At 42.5% G+C, this 17614-nt stretch overlaps 3 protein-coding genes and 1 long non-coding RNA gene across 5 annotated transcripts in view; 2 read left to right on the plus strand and 2 right to left on the minus strand.

The window, feature by feature from the left end:
- The window catches only part of LOC136433102 (sprouty-related, EVH1 domain-containing protein 2-like), a 27186-nt gene extending 26240 nt beyond the window's left edge, over positions 1-946 (minus strand). Inside the window, exon 1 of the mRNA XM_066424922.1 lies at positions 534-946. Within this exon, the coding sequence (XP_066281019.1) occupies positions 534-559 (26 nt within the window). The 5' untranslated portion in view covers positions 560-946. The remainder of the gene's footprint in view (positions 1-533) is intronic.
- The window catches only part of LOC136433107 (uncharacterized), a 5886-nt gene extending 1384 nt beyond the window's left edge, over positions 1-4502 (plus strand). The window contains exon 2 of the long non-coding RNA XR_010755598.1: positions 3663-4502. This is a non-coding gene — a long non-coding RNA (uncharacterized lncRNA). The remainder of the gene's footprint in view (positions 1-3662) is intronic.
- Positions 4503-8382: 3880 nt separating this feature from the next.
- Positions 8383-10984, plus strand: LOC136433106 (PH domain-containing protein DDB_G0274775-like). Its single transcript, XM_066424926.1, has 2 exons — positions 8383-8808; positions 9449-10984. The coding sequence occupies exons 1-2, from the start codon at positions 8530-8532 to the stop codon at positions 9662-9664; spliced, it is 495 nt and encodes a 164-aa protein (XP_066281023.1). The 5' UTR covers positions 8383-8529; the 3' UTR covers positions 9665-10984.
- On the minus strand, positions 10649-17442 carry LOC136433101 (adenylyltransferase and sulfurtransferase MOCS3-like). 2 transcript variants are annotated; one of them, XR_010755597.1, is made up of 14 exons: positions 17292-17442; positions 16905-17043; positions 16300-16392; positions 15571-15691; positions 15295-15373; positions 14855-14968; positions 14453-14561; positions 14101-14163; positions 13583-13746; positions 12961-13008; positions 12463-12559; positions 11964-12068; positions 10824-11605; positions 10649-10791 (listed from the first exon to the last, which is right to left on the minus strand). XR_010755597.1 is itself a non-coding variant. In XM_066424921.1 (13 exons), the coding sequence occupies exons 1-13, from the start codon at positions 17412-17414 to the stop codon at positions 11454-11456; spliced, it is 1407 nt and encodes a 468-aa protein (XP_066281018.1). In that variant the 5' UTR covers positions 17415-17442; the 3' UTR covers positions 10649-11453. The 2 variants fall into 2 exon arrangements, 1 of the variants encoding a protein (XP_066281018.1); XM_066424921.1 differs by having other exon boundaries at positions 10649-11605.
- Between the last annotated feature and the right edge of the window lie 172 nt (positions 17443-17614).

Here is a 17614-nt window from a genome sequence, read left to right on the forward strand (position 1 = left end):
TGAAAAGCACTGTCACATGGTTCGATTGCTGACTATTGATAGAGAGGCCCCCTCGGTGGGAGGATTTGTACGTGTGTTTTTCTACAAACCTCAGAAAACTTTGCTAAATACACTGGCTACAACAAGAATAGATTGTAACGCACGGATCGACCCTTCCCTGTCCATCAGAAAGCGCCATGGCCTGGCAGACGGCACATTTTATGAATGAACCAAGTCCGCGAGCAGCGCGGTTTTGGGGAGGGGAGCCCTCACGCCGCAAATGTATACACACACACGACCCGCCACCTAACTCATGGCCTTCCCGTGCGATCGGGACGGGGACAGACCTTCACACAACTTTTGCTACTCTATGATAACACTGACAAGGGAATAAGAACGTGAAAATGCGTGGTAAAGCGTTCCGAGACAGATCGGGGGCCCTCCTCTGTACCTAACTAGCTGCACCTCCACCATCGGTCGCCCGAGCTATCGCTCTGCAACACTTGAAATGCAACATGGCCCCCCAACTTTGCTACACCAGTACCCCCACTTACTCCGTGAATTGGCGCTGCCCATCCATCGTCCTAGCACCGTAAATCCAGAGGGTGGTCGTCGGGGGCCGGCGCCGCGCCCATCCTCGCGCTACAGCCCGGAAAACGTTTAATTTCGCCTCAAGTTTTGTCCGATTTCACCGACTTTCAGCCTTCATGTTGGCACGGCTTCAGCTGGGGCCGCTCAGGAAATGGCGCGTCACCACTCACACTGCCCGCTCCTCCGCGCAAAGTAGGTCTTGAAACCATTCAACTCGGCCCAACTGCAGTATTTCCTGCATACACTGTTGTCTGTACGCTTTTTAACTTCGAACCGACAATAATCAATCCTCCAGTGTACAGATTTCTGCCACAAATCGACGTAAAAACTCGTTCACTGACCGTAGCAAGCCCGAACTGCAACTTGTCAATTAACGCGGAGTGATTTCGTCATGAAAGACCATGAATGTAATTTGACCCTGCCGGGCGGAAGGGACGCTAATGTATGCAAACAGCAAATACTGGCGGTGTTTGGATAAGGCAGCCTGAATTACTGCACACATGATTGACATACGTCAGTACGCAAACTCGGCCTGTTTTCCAAATCAGGACTCGGGCGTGGCATTGTAACGAAGGGGAACGCTTCCCAGAAAGAAAAGATGACGTGGCCGCGGGTTTCTACTGAACAAAAGTACTTGGAAACTTTCTATGAAAACTTATATAATGTCTACTTGGTGATTTGACAACGGAATTGTAGATTGATAGGGGAACAATTCATTTACTTGCTTTGGCGTTTCTTTTTCCATATTGCAAACAACTGCAGGCATATGTGTTCCCTTGCCGCATAGTACGAAACCACCAAGAGTATGTGTAATGTATCACCTTACAACATGAAGATGAACAAACATCATTGTCATTTGATTTTGATCCATAAGTGACTGGTTACAGACTTTTTAACTTTTAGAACGAGGGAACAAAGTTTGTAGTACATTGTTATTGGGGGGGCTGAATTATACAGAACTATCTGTGGAAAATGTAAGATCATGTAAGAGTCACATTGATATAGAAAGAAGAGAGAGGTGTTAAGATGCATACTGACTGAACGAGCAAAAAACAACAAAAGTGAAATACAAAGAAACGGACGACAATCAATCATTTCACGTTATGTGAATATGTAAGTATCTGTTTGATCCCCAGTGTCCCGAGTAGAATGGATAACAGCAACTGGCACTGAAGCTAACCGGCATCAAATGTTGAAGGAGTACTCAGGATAATCTTGAAGCCTATTTGTTCATTTCCATAGTGCTTTTCCTGGGACAGAGTCAGAACTCCCCGGGCCGACCTCCGTGCGCAGAGCGGTAGACAGGACGTCAGCGGCCTTCCTGCCGAGTGCTCGGCTCCTACAGGTGCGCGCCGAGTCTGACCACTCACTGTCACGTGATCGCATGTTCATGTTCGAGGTTGAAGCTGCCGACTGTGAAGTGGTTAGGGGGGGGTGCACGTCGCGACTAATCTCCAAGCGGATCTATAGGTTGCATAAAGACCGTATCAAACTGGCAGAGGAAGTACGTTTCGCAACTTAGATTGCATTACAAGCTCCTTCTTCCAGTTGGATACGGTCTTTGCAATCTATTGGGTCTGGGTGGAGACTACGTCGCGACCACAGCTGAGGCTTTTTCTCCGTTTTCACAGCTGTGCTCTTGACATGCTGCCGCTTCCGTAACTCTGCTATATTCGAGACACACGGAAAACCTGAAGGTAGAACTTTACCGCGTTGACAATATAATAGCTGTTGCCTTTTTTCCTACTTTCCACTGAAACCTGTGAATTCAACATAGGTTCTGCATAGTTTGCTTCATGTTATTTTGTGAACATCCTTCCGCTCATCCGAGCTCAATCAGAAACACTGAGGCACTTCGTCGGCACTATTACAGTACTTGTACTGTCCGTTTCGGTCATGGCAAAGTGGGGCGTTTAACAATAAAGCCTTAGAATCATGCTTCTTTTTTCGTACCTGAGTTGTTCTGTACAGTAGCCCTGCCGGAATCTAGTGTGTACACTGTTGTGTACAGTAGTTGTCAGCCGAGACCAGAGACTGAGAGAGAAAAAGAAGAAAACCATAAAAGAAAGAAGACAATGGAAAGATAGAAAGAAAAGTAAACGAAAGAAAGAAAGAAGACAATGGAAAGATAGAAAGAAGAGTAAACGAAAGAAAGAAAGACTAGAAAAGGAAATAGAGGAGAAAACAAGGAAGGTCGGAAAGTTCACAATCCCTTTCATGGCGGAGTCTACATGTAGTATCAGAGTCATTAGAGCCTGTTTCAAGACGCCTTTGTGGAGCTACTCCAGGTCATAATATATATAATCAAGGAGACCTTCTTGAAATAATGAGCTCTCGTGGGCAGCGGAAAATCCAGGGCCACCTCCCTTTTGTGCAAGCTAAGAAATCAACAGGCGCTCTGGGAAAATCTCCATGGCAACCGAAGGGCCACGCCCATCGCCCAGGTATGAATGGACGTATGGCCGCGATGATTTGCACCCGGGGAAATTACAGCGGCGCGGCGGTACATGTGCACGCGCGTTGCGAGAGGATTGTTATCTTGTTTTCCAAGAACGCACAGAAACTACGGCTTCCAGACCTACCACGGAAATGACACACTTTGCCTGCACCCCGACGGAAGGATTATGCGAAGCTCCGAGACATGTTCAGTGTTCCCTCTTTTGCTGACATCAGTCTTAGTCATCATTTTCAAATATTGCAAATATTGCATTAGTACATAAACCCAGGGACAGTTTCGGACGCAACGTTGATACATCTGATGAATTATTGAATTAAACGTTTACTGAATGAGACGGCGTGACTTAAGACAAAGGAACTGCTTGCTTGTAAAAGTTGCTTGGAATCACTGATAATATTTCGTACAACCAAAAGACAAAACTCTGTCAGTGAACGTTAAAATATGGAAATACCAGACATCCGTACAATACGTGGAGATGAAATTGAAAAAGGATGTTGTTTTCATGTATATGGCCCTTAATTTGCAGACCCTACACAAAACCCACGATGAGAAATGACAATAACGCTGCAATTCCCAGCACCAATCCATAGAAACTCAATGACTCACCATCCTCTCTTCGATTTATCGTTTTCAGATGACGTCATGACCGGAGGGCCGTTGAAGTGGCGGGAACACAAATAGAATCAGAATCATATTGATCAACAAACAGACCCCTCGGCGAGCTGACCTGTGTGATCAGCGCGGATGTTAGACTTCCTCTCTCTGCTCTCCCGTGATTAGGAAAGCGACGCTTTTAGAAATTTATCAAAATAAGCGTGGGTGGCGGAGCTTGAGTACCAGGGAAACCCTTCCGCTGATATTAACCACGCAACGCGGCCAAACGAGTAACATCATAAGGGCTGCCCTCGGGAAGAAATGGAAGAAAGCATGCGGCACACGGAATTCATTATACTCACGTTGCCTTACGTTTGTGCCAGTGTTTGAATACGCCGCGTTAAATGTATGGCTCATATTTCTGTTTCCGTCTGTCCATTTTTTAAAGAAAGAATAACGCAAGCAATGCGTCAATGAAACGTTAGATTTTGTATCTCCATCTTTTTGTTTCATTGTATATTTTCACAATTTGGCTGATGTCTTTGAACGATATTTTCACCCCCGTGGTAAAATGGTGTTTCGAACGATATCGCAACAAATAACTTTCTTTTTTGATGCCATTGATAACTTTCATTAGTCGTAAGAGCACCTTATTGATTCAACCCATTGTGTGTTTGTCTTCACTGGAATGTCAAAGGACTGTCATCAGCGGGACAATATCATATCTAGGGCTGTTTTCGTGAAACAATGAATAGCATTAATACTGTCGCAGCCTCCCTGTAACGTTACTTCCCATCAATGTACTTCAGGTGAGTGTTGAAAGCATTGTCTTATTTCCATTCAATAAACGGACCGCAGCTAGAGAGGCGGCAAGATTTGATGGCTTGTTTGTGAATTCGCAGAAGCCGCTGGGATGACGTCGTAAAGTTGACGTGCACAGATGGAGAGAGCAGATTTAATTCAATACAACGAATAGGTCTGAGTATCCGACGCAGATCTCCGCGCCCTGACGATCATTGATGAAATGGCTTCCGGGAAATTTCCAGTCTGCCGATCCCGCCGGCGGTAATTAGATCCAATTATTACATTCTGTAACCGTCGGAAGCATTAAAGAAATTGCAAAATACAATCCCTTCCAATTATGTGCGGAGGAATTAATGTTCGTTGTTGAAATATTTAGGATATTGACAAATTTAAAAGATACAGATCCGGATTTATAAACATATGTGATGGCCTAGATGTACATTTTAGTGTGATATTTGAACTTAGGAGGTTCTTTTTCTAGCTTTGCTTGAAGGAACAATGGAGTAGATAGTCTTTTTCGGTTGAGCTAAAATACGTGTAGAATGTACAGTTACTTTGTATCCCACACAAATATGAAGACGCGAACTACGCTTAAATCCCACCGGCTCTGGTGTCAAGACGTTAGCGGAAGACTAATATCTGCCTGACTTCCTCTGGTGCCGAAAAGCCTCTGATAGAATGTACAGTATACTACAGCATTTTAACATATCATGATTCAAACAGTTTGCCACAGCGGCTATCTACGCCTACAAATTATCTAATACGTCGACAGTTGATTACTATTCATTATCATATATCCAGATGACGTTGACCAATCAAAACTCATCATAAGATCGATTTTTTTAAATTCTATATCTTGCTTTAATTTTTTTTTTTATTCGGTGGCTATAGCAAATGATCAGGCTCTATCACATCATATACACCTCGGGCGGGTCATTAACCCTTAATTCTACCCACAGAAGAGTCTGGTGTAGGTCTGGTGGAGACTGGCTGGAAACTTCGCCTGGAGTCAGGTAGGGCGACCCCATGTAGAAGCAGACGTTGGGAGAAAAATTATAGCATCTTCCGCCCGGCCGATTACCACGTTTTGGGCTTTATGACAAAGGTGGGGCAGTTGGAAAACGTAACGATCTTCCCTTCTTACGTGGGAAACGTTGGGATCTTACTTCCAAATATTTGCTTGGAGATTATTGGCAACCGTCCCACGGGATCACCCCGTGCTGCTGTGACGTAGTCAGTGCCAGGCCGGGACAGTGAGTCAGTGCCTGTGATGAGTTGTCGTTCCGAGCTGGCTCATGTCGCAACAATTTAGGACTGACGTCTTTTACCGGAGACGTGGTAATGTTCCGCAGTGGACACACATGCACACTCAAAAGAAAGCTACATCACCAAATGCTTACCATTTTCCCACCACTATACGCAACCCACTTTGGAGATGACACAACTAGGAGCGAAAGTCATGAAACTTTGCACTTGTCCCAATGTTGCTCAGGCGAAGTAAAGAGGTCAAAGAGTATTTGCTAACCTTTTCACTCTGGACTATCACGACGCAGTAACCACAGGAAGAGCCAGGACGTCAAAAGTGCCCCTCCTTTCCTCCTAATACATGCCTGTGGTCAACTGATCATGAAGAATGGAAAGGGACTCAGATCAACGTTTGTGTTGTTACCATTGATGAGCGAAGCAGTCTGTCAAAATTTCATAATGTCCAAGCAGATATTGGTAGGGAATATCGTGAAGCTGTCCTTTTTTTCTAACAACAAAGGGTTGCGTATCAGAAAAATGGGAGAAGTCAAGGAATGTTACAATCTTCCATTACAACATCTGCTTGAAGATGTAGTGTATCAAACAAAGCTGCAATTCATTGAAAGGTCGCAAGGAGTTAAGGACGTTTCTGATGACAGCGACCGTGAACTTCCAAAATTCTTACTGTAATAGTGGTTTGGTGTCCTTTTCTAATGTCGTGATGTCACACTTTTATACGTATATAACAATACCGTGACACACCATATTCTAAACAAGCACTACCGTGTAACCACCTATCCGATTTAATGCCGACAAAGTTCTTCGAATGACATTATATAGACATTCTTCGATCCAAGTTCCAACCATAGCAAGAAAACATTACGGTCCTCGGTGTTTGATTGGAGAAAAGGAGTAAAGCTAGCGTTTTCGAAAACATTCTCCGCAATCTGAAAACATCACGTCATCATCCAAAAACTGAATTCATCCATTGCCGTGTCAACTCGAGTCGGACCTGCTAGGACACACATGTAACGTTACCAGTGCCACCAGACAGGTCCAGTATCGCAGACTGGAGAATGGCTTTGAGCTTGTGGGATTGAGTTATTGCAGCGTACAATATGATTATATAACAATAACGGTATCCACAGAGGGAGCATATAGACATAAACAATTTCTATATTCTATTGCCTTTACGGGGACCTTTTTACCCAGCCGTAAACAAAGGTTTAGTACGTGCACTTCCTGCCGTTGTCCGGAAGTCCACGAAGCGCCATCCGCTGATTACACAGACGGCTCATGAAACATTCATGCACACCCGATGATATCTCACGGAAGTCATGAAATATTCAGGTCATCCCCGGATCCACACACCAACACGTGGAGAAACGGGTGGGATAGGAGGGAGGGAGGGAGGGAGGGAGGGAGGGAGGGAGGGAGGGGCGGGGAGAGAGGGGTGGAGAGACGGCCGCAGGGATGAAGAGAGGAGATGATGACGACAGGTGAAGGAGGATGGACGGACGTAGCCACCTTCGCACACCATCTAGGAGCACCGGCGTTTATTTTTGGGGGGCGCTTCTAAACGCCGGCGCTCCTAGAAGGTTTGCGAAAGAGGTTCGAGGACGGACCAGGATGTAAGATGTAAAGGAAGGAACTCCGAGAGAGGGGAGTGAGAATGGGAAGGAAGAAGAAATGGAGCCGCTGAGGGAGGGACTGAGCGAGAGAGAGGGGAAGATAAACGTGATGTACAGAGAACGTGAAGAGCTAGAGAGAAGGGAAGAACGGAAAATGAGGTGTGAAATGTCAAGGTGATCCCGATCTGCCCGCAGCCAACACGTGCAACCTGGTCGGCTGGAAGGATTCCAAGAATACCATGTCTAATTGTGTGAAATATATATGTCAGGTATCACAATAGATCGGGTTTCGGTCACCTGAAGACTATTGAAAGATCGTCTTTTCTTATGTGCTCTCCCTTATGACACCCGATACCGCAGTGCCGATCGGTCTTTCATAGCGTCCATTTCTTGGAACGAACAGAGGTCCAGGTGGACCCATCTATAGTATCAGTGTATAACAATAACGTTTGTCAGAATGCGTGAGGGTAACAACGTCTGCCCTGCTATTTTACATTGTAGCAGGAGAGCGATTATTTCAAATTGAATTGTAGCGTTCCATCTCAATCTCAACGCTGAACTTGGCCATGATTGACGCCTACGGGTTGACATGCAAGTAACAGCCGTTCGTTGTCAGGACTCAGACTCTGAAAAGTTCGAGTTGGTCGAACCGAGAGCTTGACTTTACAAAGACCCCCCCCCCCCCCCCAACTGGGCATACTAGTATTTTACTGCTGAATGTACTGAATCCTTGTCATGTTCAATAAATCCCAGACACGTGTGATTTTGCGCAGAGTTATTTATAGCTGTAAGTCTCTAACATATGGGTAGCATGCAAACACGAGCTTATTATGTTTTATCAAGAAATTTAGAATATCAAAATGATCCTGTCAGCAGTAGAAAAATTTGCACTGTTGACAGGATCAGTACAATTTTTTGATGTTGAAATCAATAGTGCCTACCTTATACAATGATGACAGGATTATCTTGTCAACAGTTTTAAAAACTATGCAATTGACAGGATCATGGTCTATGCAAAGTTAACGTGTAAGAACGGAGGACGACATCATGACCAAAGGACGACCTGGCGTTAATACTTCGCCAATTTGGGACAGGAAGGCTCAATAAAGGACTTTTATTCATTCAGAAAATTTGATTTCCTAGGACTGCTCCATCAAAGGCTCAAAGCACATTGGAAAGCCGGAAGGAAGGCTGTTGTGGAGACGTGATTCAATTTCCCTTCGAGCTATGGGTTTACGACATAACTCATTTACGCTAGCCTGTGAGGACGATTGGATTTTGCGACGTTACCGCAAAACGAGCCACAACAACAACATGGACGACGAGGACGCTAGGGATGTTAGCAACGGCAAAGAGCAGCAGAAAGGTGGGCCCACTATAGACCAAAACGGCGAGCAAGAAGACATCGCTGGGTGGCTGATGAAGAGGAATAAGTTAACGAGGCAGTGGAGACGGCAGTGGTTCCATCTGAAAGGCTGCGACTTGCAATATGGAGACTCAGCCGAGGTGAGATCTTGACTTGTTGACGTAACCGCCCCCCTCCCCATACCTATGTGAACACCTTTACTGTTAAAATGTTGAGAAAATTAAGCTTCTGATATATGTGATTGGAAGCCGATTTCTCAAGTCCTTACAAACTGCATGCAAAACATTGCTTGGGAAATGACCTAATATAGTATCACTATGTCCCTTGGCAAATTTGAAGTTCTCGTCACTGTTGACAGGATCATCCTGTCAACAGCGCCATTTTTCTACTGTTGACAGGATCATCCTGTCAATAGCCACTTTCATTTTCTAATGGCATGAAAGAGTGGTATCCATTTGACACATTTCTTAAGCCTCCTATATCAATGAATAACTAATTACCAGGTAGGGGATTTACTAGCCGTGGCAACTAACGAAAGGAGTTTTTGCTTGATAATACATATACTTTCCCTTAAGGGAAAGTATATGTACATGTAATATCAAGCAAAAACTCCCTTCGATAGTCGCCACGCCTAGGGATTTACAATCTTTTTCTTTCCTCCCTTAGATATCAGTATGTACTATTGTACTAACGTGACATGTATGTGCCAAATGTGATACCCACATGGTGAAATCAATAACGAAGGAAGCCTATACTTTAAACTGATTCTCTCACATACAGAAGCTCCGTAAAACCATCCCGCTGACAGGCGCTCGGATTGAAGAGGCCGACGTTGGGAAGCCCCACGCCTTCTCGGTGAAACCGCGGGACAGCGACAGACAGTACCTGTTCCACGCGGACAGTGAGCAGGAACAGCGGCGGTGGGTCGAGGCCATCTGCTTAGCACGGATGTCTGGTACTGACGGGGACCAATCACAAGCCTGCGTCATACAGTGACTGGGGTCCTAGAGCAGACCAGGATTTCTGGGTGGAAATACATTCCAACATGAGCATCAATTCTACATGTCACTAGTTAGATCTAGGTTGAATAGATTGTGCTCCAATTGGCCATCTGACTGCCTGATTGCCCTCTAGTTGTGTGATTGTGAATACTTGTGAGTCAGGAGTATTGGATCCTTTTGAAATGGCTTTGCCGACACCATCAGCTGACATTCCATTTCTAACATATCAGACCTCGAGCTGGTTCCATGCAAAAAGTTTTTTCTGCTTCACACAAGTTTCCACAATGATTCCCATACTGGGCTCTTATAAGATTCTTTAATGACTTAGAACTGAGAAATGCAGTCTGCTGAAAGTGGTCATCCTTTTAATATTACTGTATATTGTAGCAGATTGATACTGAAGAGTCCCCTAGTAAATGTTTTTATTACTGCAGCAAATGGCAGGAAAGAGTACAAGTTTTCCCCTCATTGTGGCATATTTGCTGAAAATACCAGCAAAAGGACCCAACTTTAGGCAGTCGAAGGGTAACTTGGATAAATGCCTTCGATTCAATAAAAACTACAAAACAAAGCTATTTTGAGATATCAGTAGGTGCCAGCATTGTCTATTGGTGAACTACTGCAAGTGTTTTGTTGTGGCCAAAGTCTTATTTTTTCAGAATTGCTTGTATAAACTGATTTCATAGCTTTTAGAATCATGACAATGGTATATTTTCTGTTGTCATCTTACTGCAGAGTAAGTAGAACGACGTTAGTCTGAGAAACACACTAATTCTTCTCAATGTTGACTTTTATCTAGAGGCGAACATTTTACTCTACATGACTCTTTACATGGTGGGTCATCAAAAGAACCTTGGTGTCTCAACCCCCTTGGTTAGCAGACAGCTGACATGACCAAAGAGCTGTTCTGTTCCTTTGTGCTCCATGTATAGATATGTGTATAAATTAATGTGTCAAACACAGAAAATTACAAACTACATTAAGGATTGACTGAAAACTTCATTCAGTAATGTACTGCACGCCATTGTTGTCTTTTAAATCAAATAAAGGGATACCGGGGGTAACTTCTTTCTTTTCTGTTGGTTACCATGAAAATCTCTGACCATTTGACAATTGAATGTTCTGTAGTATAAGCACAGACATGGCTTCCATACTTGTAAGATACATACTTGTATCACTTCAAATATTTATTGATTCTATCTTTGATTAATCAAATAAGCACATGTAAGTTGACAATTCCTGTAATGATAAATAAAGAATGTACATAGATATGATGAACATATAGATACAATCAAAAGTTTGTTCACCAAATGTACATGTGTTGGTACTGTCGTATGTACAAGCTTTTACGTCTCAAAATTAAGATTTGTAATTTCTTCATAAATTTCAGAGATCTAAAATCTTCCGCTTTATCACTTCTATGTGTCTTCTAAAAGGGTCATGTTTGTTTGAAAGTAGATCCAAAAAATGAACATGACTGAAACTTTAAAGTAAGAAAAATCTCTTCACCCCTCAGGAAGCATAGTTTAGGAATGTATCATCATTGGTCAGAGGTCAGTTCTTGTAGTTCTTCATTGATGGACCAAAAGCATCCAATTGGATCATAAAAACATCAGTGTCACTGTGTTATCCTGCAAAAATCATAATAGGCTAAGGGTGAATCTACTTGATAGTCACAAATAAGCAGTCATGTTTTAGCTTAATGGGTAAGAAAATAGAATGCTACTACATGCTTTAGTATCAGTCCACCCTATCATAAACATAGTACCCTGTATGCTCAACAATCAGTACTCTGGGAAGGAGGTGTCTATTTTCCTAGCCCAGGCCATCAGGCCCCCTCGGATATCTGTCACGTTGACCGGCATGTCTGACAGAAGTTTCCTCAGGTGTTGAACTGCAATCTGGGAATCGTTGCCTAGTCTGCAGACGACGTACACTGGAGGAAAAGGAAACATGAGCTTTTACACCCAACATTCATACATCTAATGTCAGTGACATTTCTTTAGAATTTAACAATGTATGGCAGTAAACCAAGAAGCTGCACTGATAATAACTGGAACATTTTCAAAATCACAGCTTCATGTTGGATGTAAAAATATCTTTGCTTTGTTTGCAATATCCTGGACATATCCATCCAGATTCAGCTTGTGTCTGCTTTCCAGTAGTCTCTACTTTGCACAGGTGGACACAAGCCTAAAATGGATGAATACATGAAGCATTACCTAGCTAAGTACAGCAAGAGTGATATTTGGCATGATTCTGAAAATGTTTATTGTTCTCATTCTCACATGTACCTGGTAACTTATGTTCATCTTGTTTCAGCTGCTGTAATTTGCAGGTTACAGCTGCCTTCAGCTGCTGCAACTGCTCTGGTCTGGACACCTGGGATATGGGGATATCTGACGGAAATGTTAAGGTAACAATGCAGTATGTCCCCCTCCCCATATTTCACCATCTAAATCTAGTTGGTCATAAAAATGACCACCTGGCACCCATAGAAGGAAGAAGAAAAACACAGAAAACAGTATGTTCCCCTTTAGAAGGGAATGTAATGACACTGGGGATATCACTAAGTGAGAAGTTGTGACTTCCCAAAGTTTGCAACTAAAAATACGACTACATGTACTATAATAAGAGCAATTAGATGGTCTGAGTTCCATCTGAAAATGAAGGGCATCATCCAATAATTATTGGATACAAATAAGGTGGCCTGTCTTACACAATCTCTCACTGTTTGGGACAATATGTCCGGCTAGTCAACCATGGGCTGCTTGGCTACATGAAGAAGGATACTGATGAGGTTGGGTAGCTGACAGATGTCCAGCTCCACAGGCTGTCGTACATCCACCAACAGATGGGGGGCGCCGCTACTCAGGACAGTGTGGTACTCCTGAAAACATAACAACCACTCTGTGTTGTATTTAACAGAAAACTGTCAGGAATGATAGCCTGAGTACCATCCTCTGCAGTGACCGCTGGCTCAATGCTTTTTGCTTTCTAACCACGGATTAGCAAGCGAACAGCATTGAGCCAGCGATCACTACGGAGGATGGTACTCAGGCTACAGGAATGATACTCGAGGATGGCCTATAATTGGAGAAGAATAAATTCCCATTGAGTTAAAAATATCATTGTACAATAGACCAGCACATGCTTGTCAGAATTTACAGTTTAGTGTCTGAAATTTGACTGTAACTTCTCCAACGTATGTCACATATGCCACACTCCTTTTTCTTGGTGTAATTATGGGAATTCTTGTCACAATGTCTGAAAATACGGAACAGTTGTCACCTTAACTGAAATCCTCTCATTGTCTTGGAGGATCCTCCGTGACTGGGTCTGTAGGAAAGGAAATACATGTAGGTGAACATGATCTAGACTATTGCCTTCAGTTCCTACTAGAACACTGGGTAGTTATAGTATATGAACATAACTTGAGTTAGTCCCTCTGATGAACAACTCTTTGCAGAATTTATTTACTTAGTTACTGGTAATGTTTAAAAAATTCAGTTGACCAGTAACCTGTTCAGACGTAGACTATGGATTGAACTTCAACTAAAGAAGTTGACATTTGAAGAAATATGCGGTGAACTGTAAATGTGCAGATACAATGCCGAAGAAGAGGACACAATGTACATGTATGTAAAACCTGATGAAACCAGAGGACTGTTTGCAAATGCTTATGGGAATTTATTTGTCAAAATTCCCAACGGATTAATACAATAATATAATTTCTTACAGAGAGGGAGCACACAAAAAAATACAAATCTATATGATAAAGTGCTGGACCTCCTTGATATAATCTTTATCTTTTTTTTTTTGTCACTGATGTATATCGTGCATTATTTTAGTTGAAACATCTCCAGCAAGAATTGAGGGGATGTCAATGAGCATTCCTTCATTCATTACGTACCTTGTCACAAGCCTTGGCCCCACAGAACTGTTCGTAGTCCTGTAGTTGTGTGACTGTCGGCACGTCTCCACACACCGCACAGCTGGCCTGACGTGGGCGCAGCTTGATAGCACGGAACGTTCCATCCAGAGCATCAAACAAGAGCAGCCTCTGACTGTAAGACACTTGGGTGTGCAGTCAAGGTGACTTCAATCAAAATGGAAGGTATCAAGTGCCAATATGATTTCTTTCCTCAGTTTATCAGAACAATCCTGACCTTGAAGGTAATTAAAAAGAATAAGAACTAGACATTCAAAAATTGCACAGGATAATCAGGCATATATTACCTTTTGAGAAGTGACCACTTCTATTGTATACACAAAAAAGTACATACATGTATTTTCAAAAATTCTGGAGCTTGAGTAATATGAAACAGCCGGGTAAAGCCAATTTCTTTTCCGAAATGAAAAACAGAGAAGAAAGATATTTTCAAAGTAGGGCCTTTTGTGGTATATATATATAACTTATCATAAGGATACCCTCCTTGCCGGCGGCCATCTTGATGACCTCTAGAGCCTGTAGACAGCCAATGATACCTGGCACTGAAACATGAAGAGAAAGAAAACATCATGTTTAATGTCTCTGAGAAATGTCAGAGATGACACATGGCCTGGATAGAGAGATAACTGCATACAAGTACAGGGGAGTTTAACACTTCTCCAGCTCAATGACCCTTTACAGTAAGTAAAATTCTGGCAATAAACAAACAGATTTGAAAATATAAAAGGCAAGAAAAACTGGTACATGTGTGTTTCATGAATCATTCCAAGCAGCATGACAGCTTGGTTTAAGGTTTCATGTCAAAAATGAGATTGTCTGACTCTGACCCACCTACACCCAATACTCCTCCATCTGAGCAGTTGGTGACAGTTTCAGGAGGGGGAGGGGTTGGGTACATGCACCGGTAACATGGTCCTCCCTTGTAGTTGTAAACAGTCAACTGGAAAACAGATCGATTTAAAAAAAAAGGCATTGACAATGGAGAATATAACAGAACTTTGTTGACTTAACATTCTGTCACTTGTTTACTCCATCATTGGCATCATGGTGATCATTCTGTTATTGATCAAGTCCCAGGTTGATGTATAAAGTTGTCCAACTTTCATTAAAAAAAGTTACAGGTACATTCAAAGGGAAACATATAAATATACCTGTGTCTTCATGCAAACTTAGTTCAAATGTTGTCTTCCTCTGTTTTGGTTGCTATAATATAAGATGTAACCTTCAGCTCACCTGTCCCTCAAACCTGAGTGCGCTGCCTGACACCAGTGGTTTGTTGGAGAGAACACAGGCATCGTTCAGCAGGTACCTGGTGGCCACATTGTCTGTACAGTCCACCACTATGTCATATGTGGGAGGGTTTAGGAACAAAACAGTTGGCCTTATCATGAGCGAGCTAGTCTCTATCACAGTCTAAACAAATTCTACTATTCAAAATTGTATGGACAAAATTTCCTTCTTGTGTGAATAAAGAAAGGCTACACCACCATTGGCACTGATTCACAGAGATTAGGCTGTGCAGGCATTTTTCTATACCGTTACTTAATTGAAAAGAAACTCCTTCCTTCCTAAGCTTATACCATATTTTCTCATTACCATACAGGCATGCTTGAGTGTCAATTCCAATCAGTACTGATCATTTAAAACTGAGGCAGTTAATAGATGTCTGTAGGATATTGTGATATGATGTCCAGAGCATTTGTGCTGTTCAGCTGGAGGTGGTAGGGAACACACTGCACAGTAGAGTTCAGCCTGAAAAAAACATGAAACATGGAATACTGTAATCTTGATGGTACATGTTGAATGATAACAATCTTTAGATGTTGACTAAGCTGACAATGAAAGACTACCCCATGGTCCTTACTAGTAGGTCTCATGGCTTAAAACAGGAATAAAGAATGCATGTTATATTCTTATACCTCAAAGGTGAGAATGAGGACATTTCTTACCCTTTGACAGCAGTAGCAACAGACAGGGCTTTAGGTGTTCCCACCCTCCCCTCTGTGTGGAGGACCTGTCGATGGAGGTTGTTCAGCTCCACTGAGTCATAGTCCACCAGTCCCAGCCGCCCTGCACCACACAAACAACTCATCACTTTCAGGTCTCATATCTGTATCATTAGATATACTGACAGAGAACATGGTGTTCAGACTGTTAACAAAGTTGCTACCTACTCCTACAAAAGGAGTCAACACATTCATACTTGTGTAGAATAAGTATGCTTGTCATTTGAGGGGTTACTATTCTTGACTTTTTGCTCTCCCGACTCCATAAAAGCGAATAGAATTTGGTACTGACTGGTGGGTAACTCAGAATGCTGGAAAGGTTACATTAAGAGCCTTGACAAAATTGTTTTCTTCTGATGCTTTCTCAATGCTTTTGGGGAGGGACACGGCAACCTGACAAATCCAACTTTGCAGGGGTGGTAAAGATTTCAGGCTTGAAATGTTGATACAATGTACATGTGTTTTGAAGTGATTGTTTTTGATGGCTTAACCATGTGTGGCATAGGAAAGTCGATTTAGAGGTCCAGCTATTAGCAGGTCCCTCCCCTTTTATGTCTATCAGTGGCATATTTGGCAGGACATCAACTATTATACTCAAGGTGTTTTTTTTTTTTTCATGTAGCCTGTACTTCTTGGCCAGTTCACTAATTTAAAGAGATTTTCTGAACCCACCAATCCCAGCAGCAGCCAGGTACACAGCAGCAGGACAGCCCAGTCCACCTGCACCAACCAGCAAGACGGAGGTCCCACATAGGGCAACCTGGCCTGCAACAAGGCATGATAAAAACTTTTCAAACTGCAACAAGGCACGATAAAAACATATCAAAGTGGGTGACAACAGTCTGAATGTCATCCTAGCTAGATACGTCAATGAGGGTTAGACGTTCATAATAAAATATGCCAAATAACAGTTACTCAGGCAACTACTTGCTTGAGTAACTGTTATTTGGCTAATACTAGCTAGGTTTATGTTTGTTTCTTTGTTTTCATTAGATTTATATTAGTGACTATAGACAGGTACACTTCACATGAAGCTTACTCTAGGTTTACATTTGGATGTCTGGATTTAAACCTCAGAAATGATGGTATTCTGGACAAGATGACAAAACCAGAACACAATACTGCTTCTCTTGCAGACTGGAAGGATGAGTTTAAGAAGGCTGGAGCTTGTTGGTAAAACACATACGCATGGCCTTTAATAGAGACTTTGGCCGTCTTTTATACAGAAAATAACCAGATTATATGTAACGTTAGTAAATACAGTGTCTATGTCCAACCTTTTACCCCCAGTTCAGGCAGTATCAGCTGCCTACTGTAACGTGCAATGGCAGGTTTGTCTAGTCTGTCAGCCGGCTGAAAAGTTGGAACGTCTTTAATGTTTCCTGACTCAATCAGGGCTGGGGCAGCATCATTGGTCTGTTGAGGGTGGAGAACATATGATGGAAGTTATAGGTGTGAAAGTGTGGGAGCAAAAATAAAGATTTCAGTGCAATTGAATTGTAGAAAAGATTGACATTGTCACTTCAGATCTTCAGATGAAGGAGGTAATAACCATCTTGTCCAGATAAAAAAAATATCCATACTACCCCCCTCCCACCCCTGAAGTATCAGCCGCAACGCGACGCCAAAGCACCACAGAGCTAATTTGACAAATTATTGAGTACCTGTGCACTTATGTCGTTCTTTTCTGCTAACATCAATTTCAGTCGCTCGATTTCTCTCGTCTTTTCCGCGACTTCCTCACGAAGTCTCACCAACTCGCTGTTTTCCTGTCCCGAAGCCGCCATTTTGGTTTAGACTCTTACACTACATTTTGGGGGATTTCTATCATAATAACTAAGGAATTTGCTTTAAAAATACAAAATTCTATATCAAAAACTTTTTATTGTATTTACAAAATATTATATACAAAAACAGCTATTACATATAAAGATTACACTATGATATCAGCTTATGTAGCTGAATATCTATCGGTCTTGAATGTATT

The sequence above is a fragment of the Branchiostoma lanceolatum genome, chromosome 4, assembly GCF_035083965.1.
Source record: "Branchiostoma lanceolatum isolate klBraLanc5 chromosome 4, klBraLanc5.hap2, whole genome shotgun sequence".
NCBI classification, from domain to species: Eukaryota; Metazoa; Chordata; class Leptocardii; order Amphioxiformes; family Branchiostomatidae; genus Branchiostoma; species Branchiostoma lanceolatum.

Excerpts from the sequence above, each read along its gene's own strand:
- LOC136433106 (XM_066424926.1), top strand. The coding sequence starts at position 8,530 with ATGGGTTTACGACATAACTCATTTACGCTAGCCTGTGAGGACGATTGG. Across the intron at positions 8,809-9,448 it reads AATATGGAGACTCAGCCGAG|AAGCTCCGTAAAACCATCCC; the intron begins GTGAGATCTTGA and ends TCTCACATACAG.
- LOC136433101 (XM_066424921.1), bottom strand. The coding sequence starts at position 17,414 with ATGGCGGCTTCGGGACAGGAAAACAGCGAGTTGGTGAGACTTCGTGAG. Across the intron at positions 15,374-15,570 it reads GTTGCTACTGCTGTCAAAGG|GCTGAACTCTACTGTGCAGT; the intron begins GTAAGAAATGTC and ends TGTTTTTTTCAG. Across the intron at positions 12,069-12,462 it reads TCAGCTACCCAACCTCATCA|ATATCCCCATATCCCAGGTG; the intron begins GTATCCTTCTTC and ends CATTTCCGTCAG.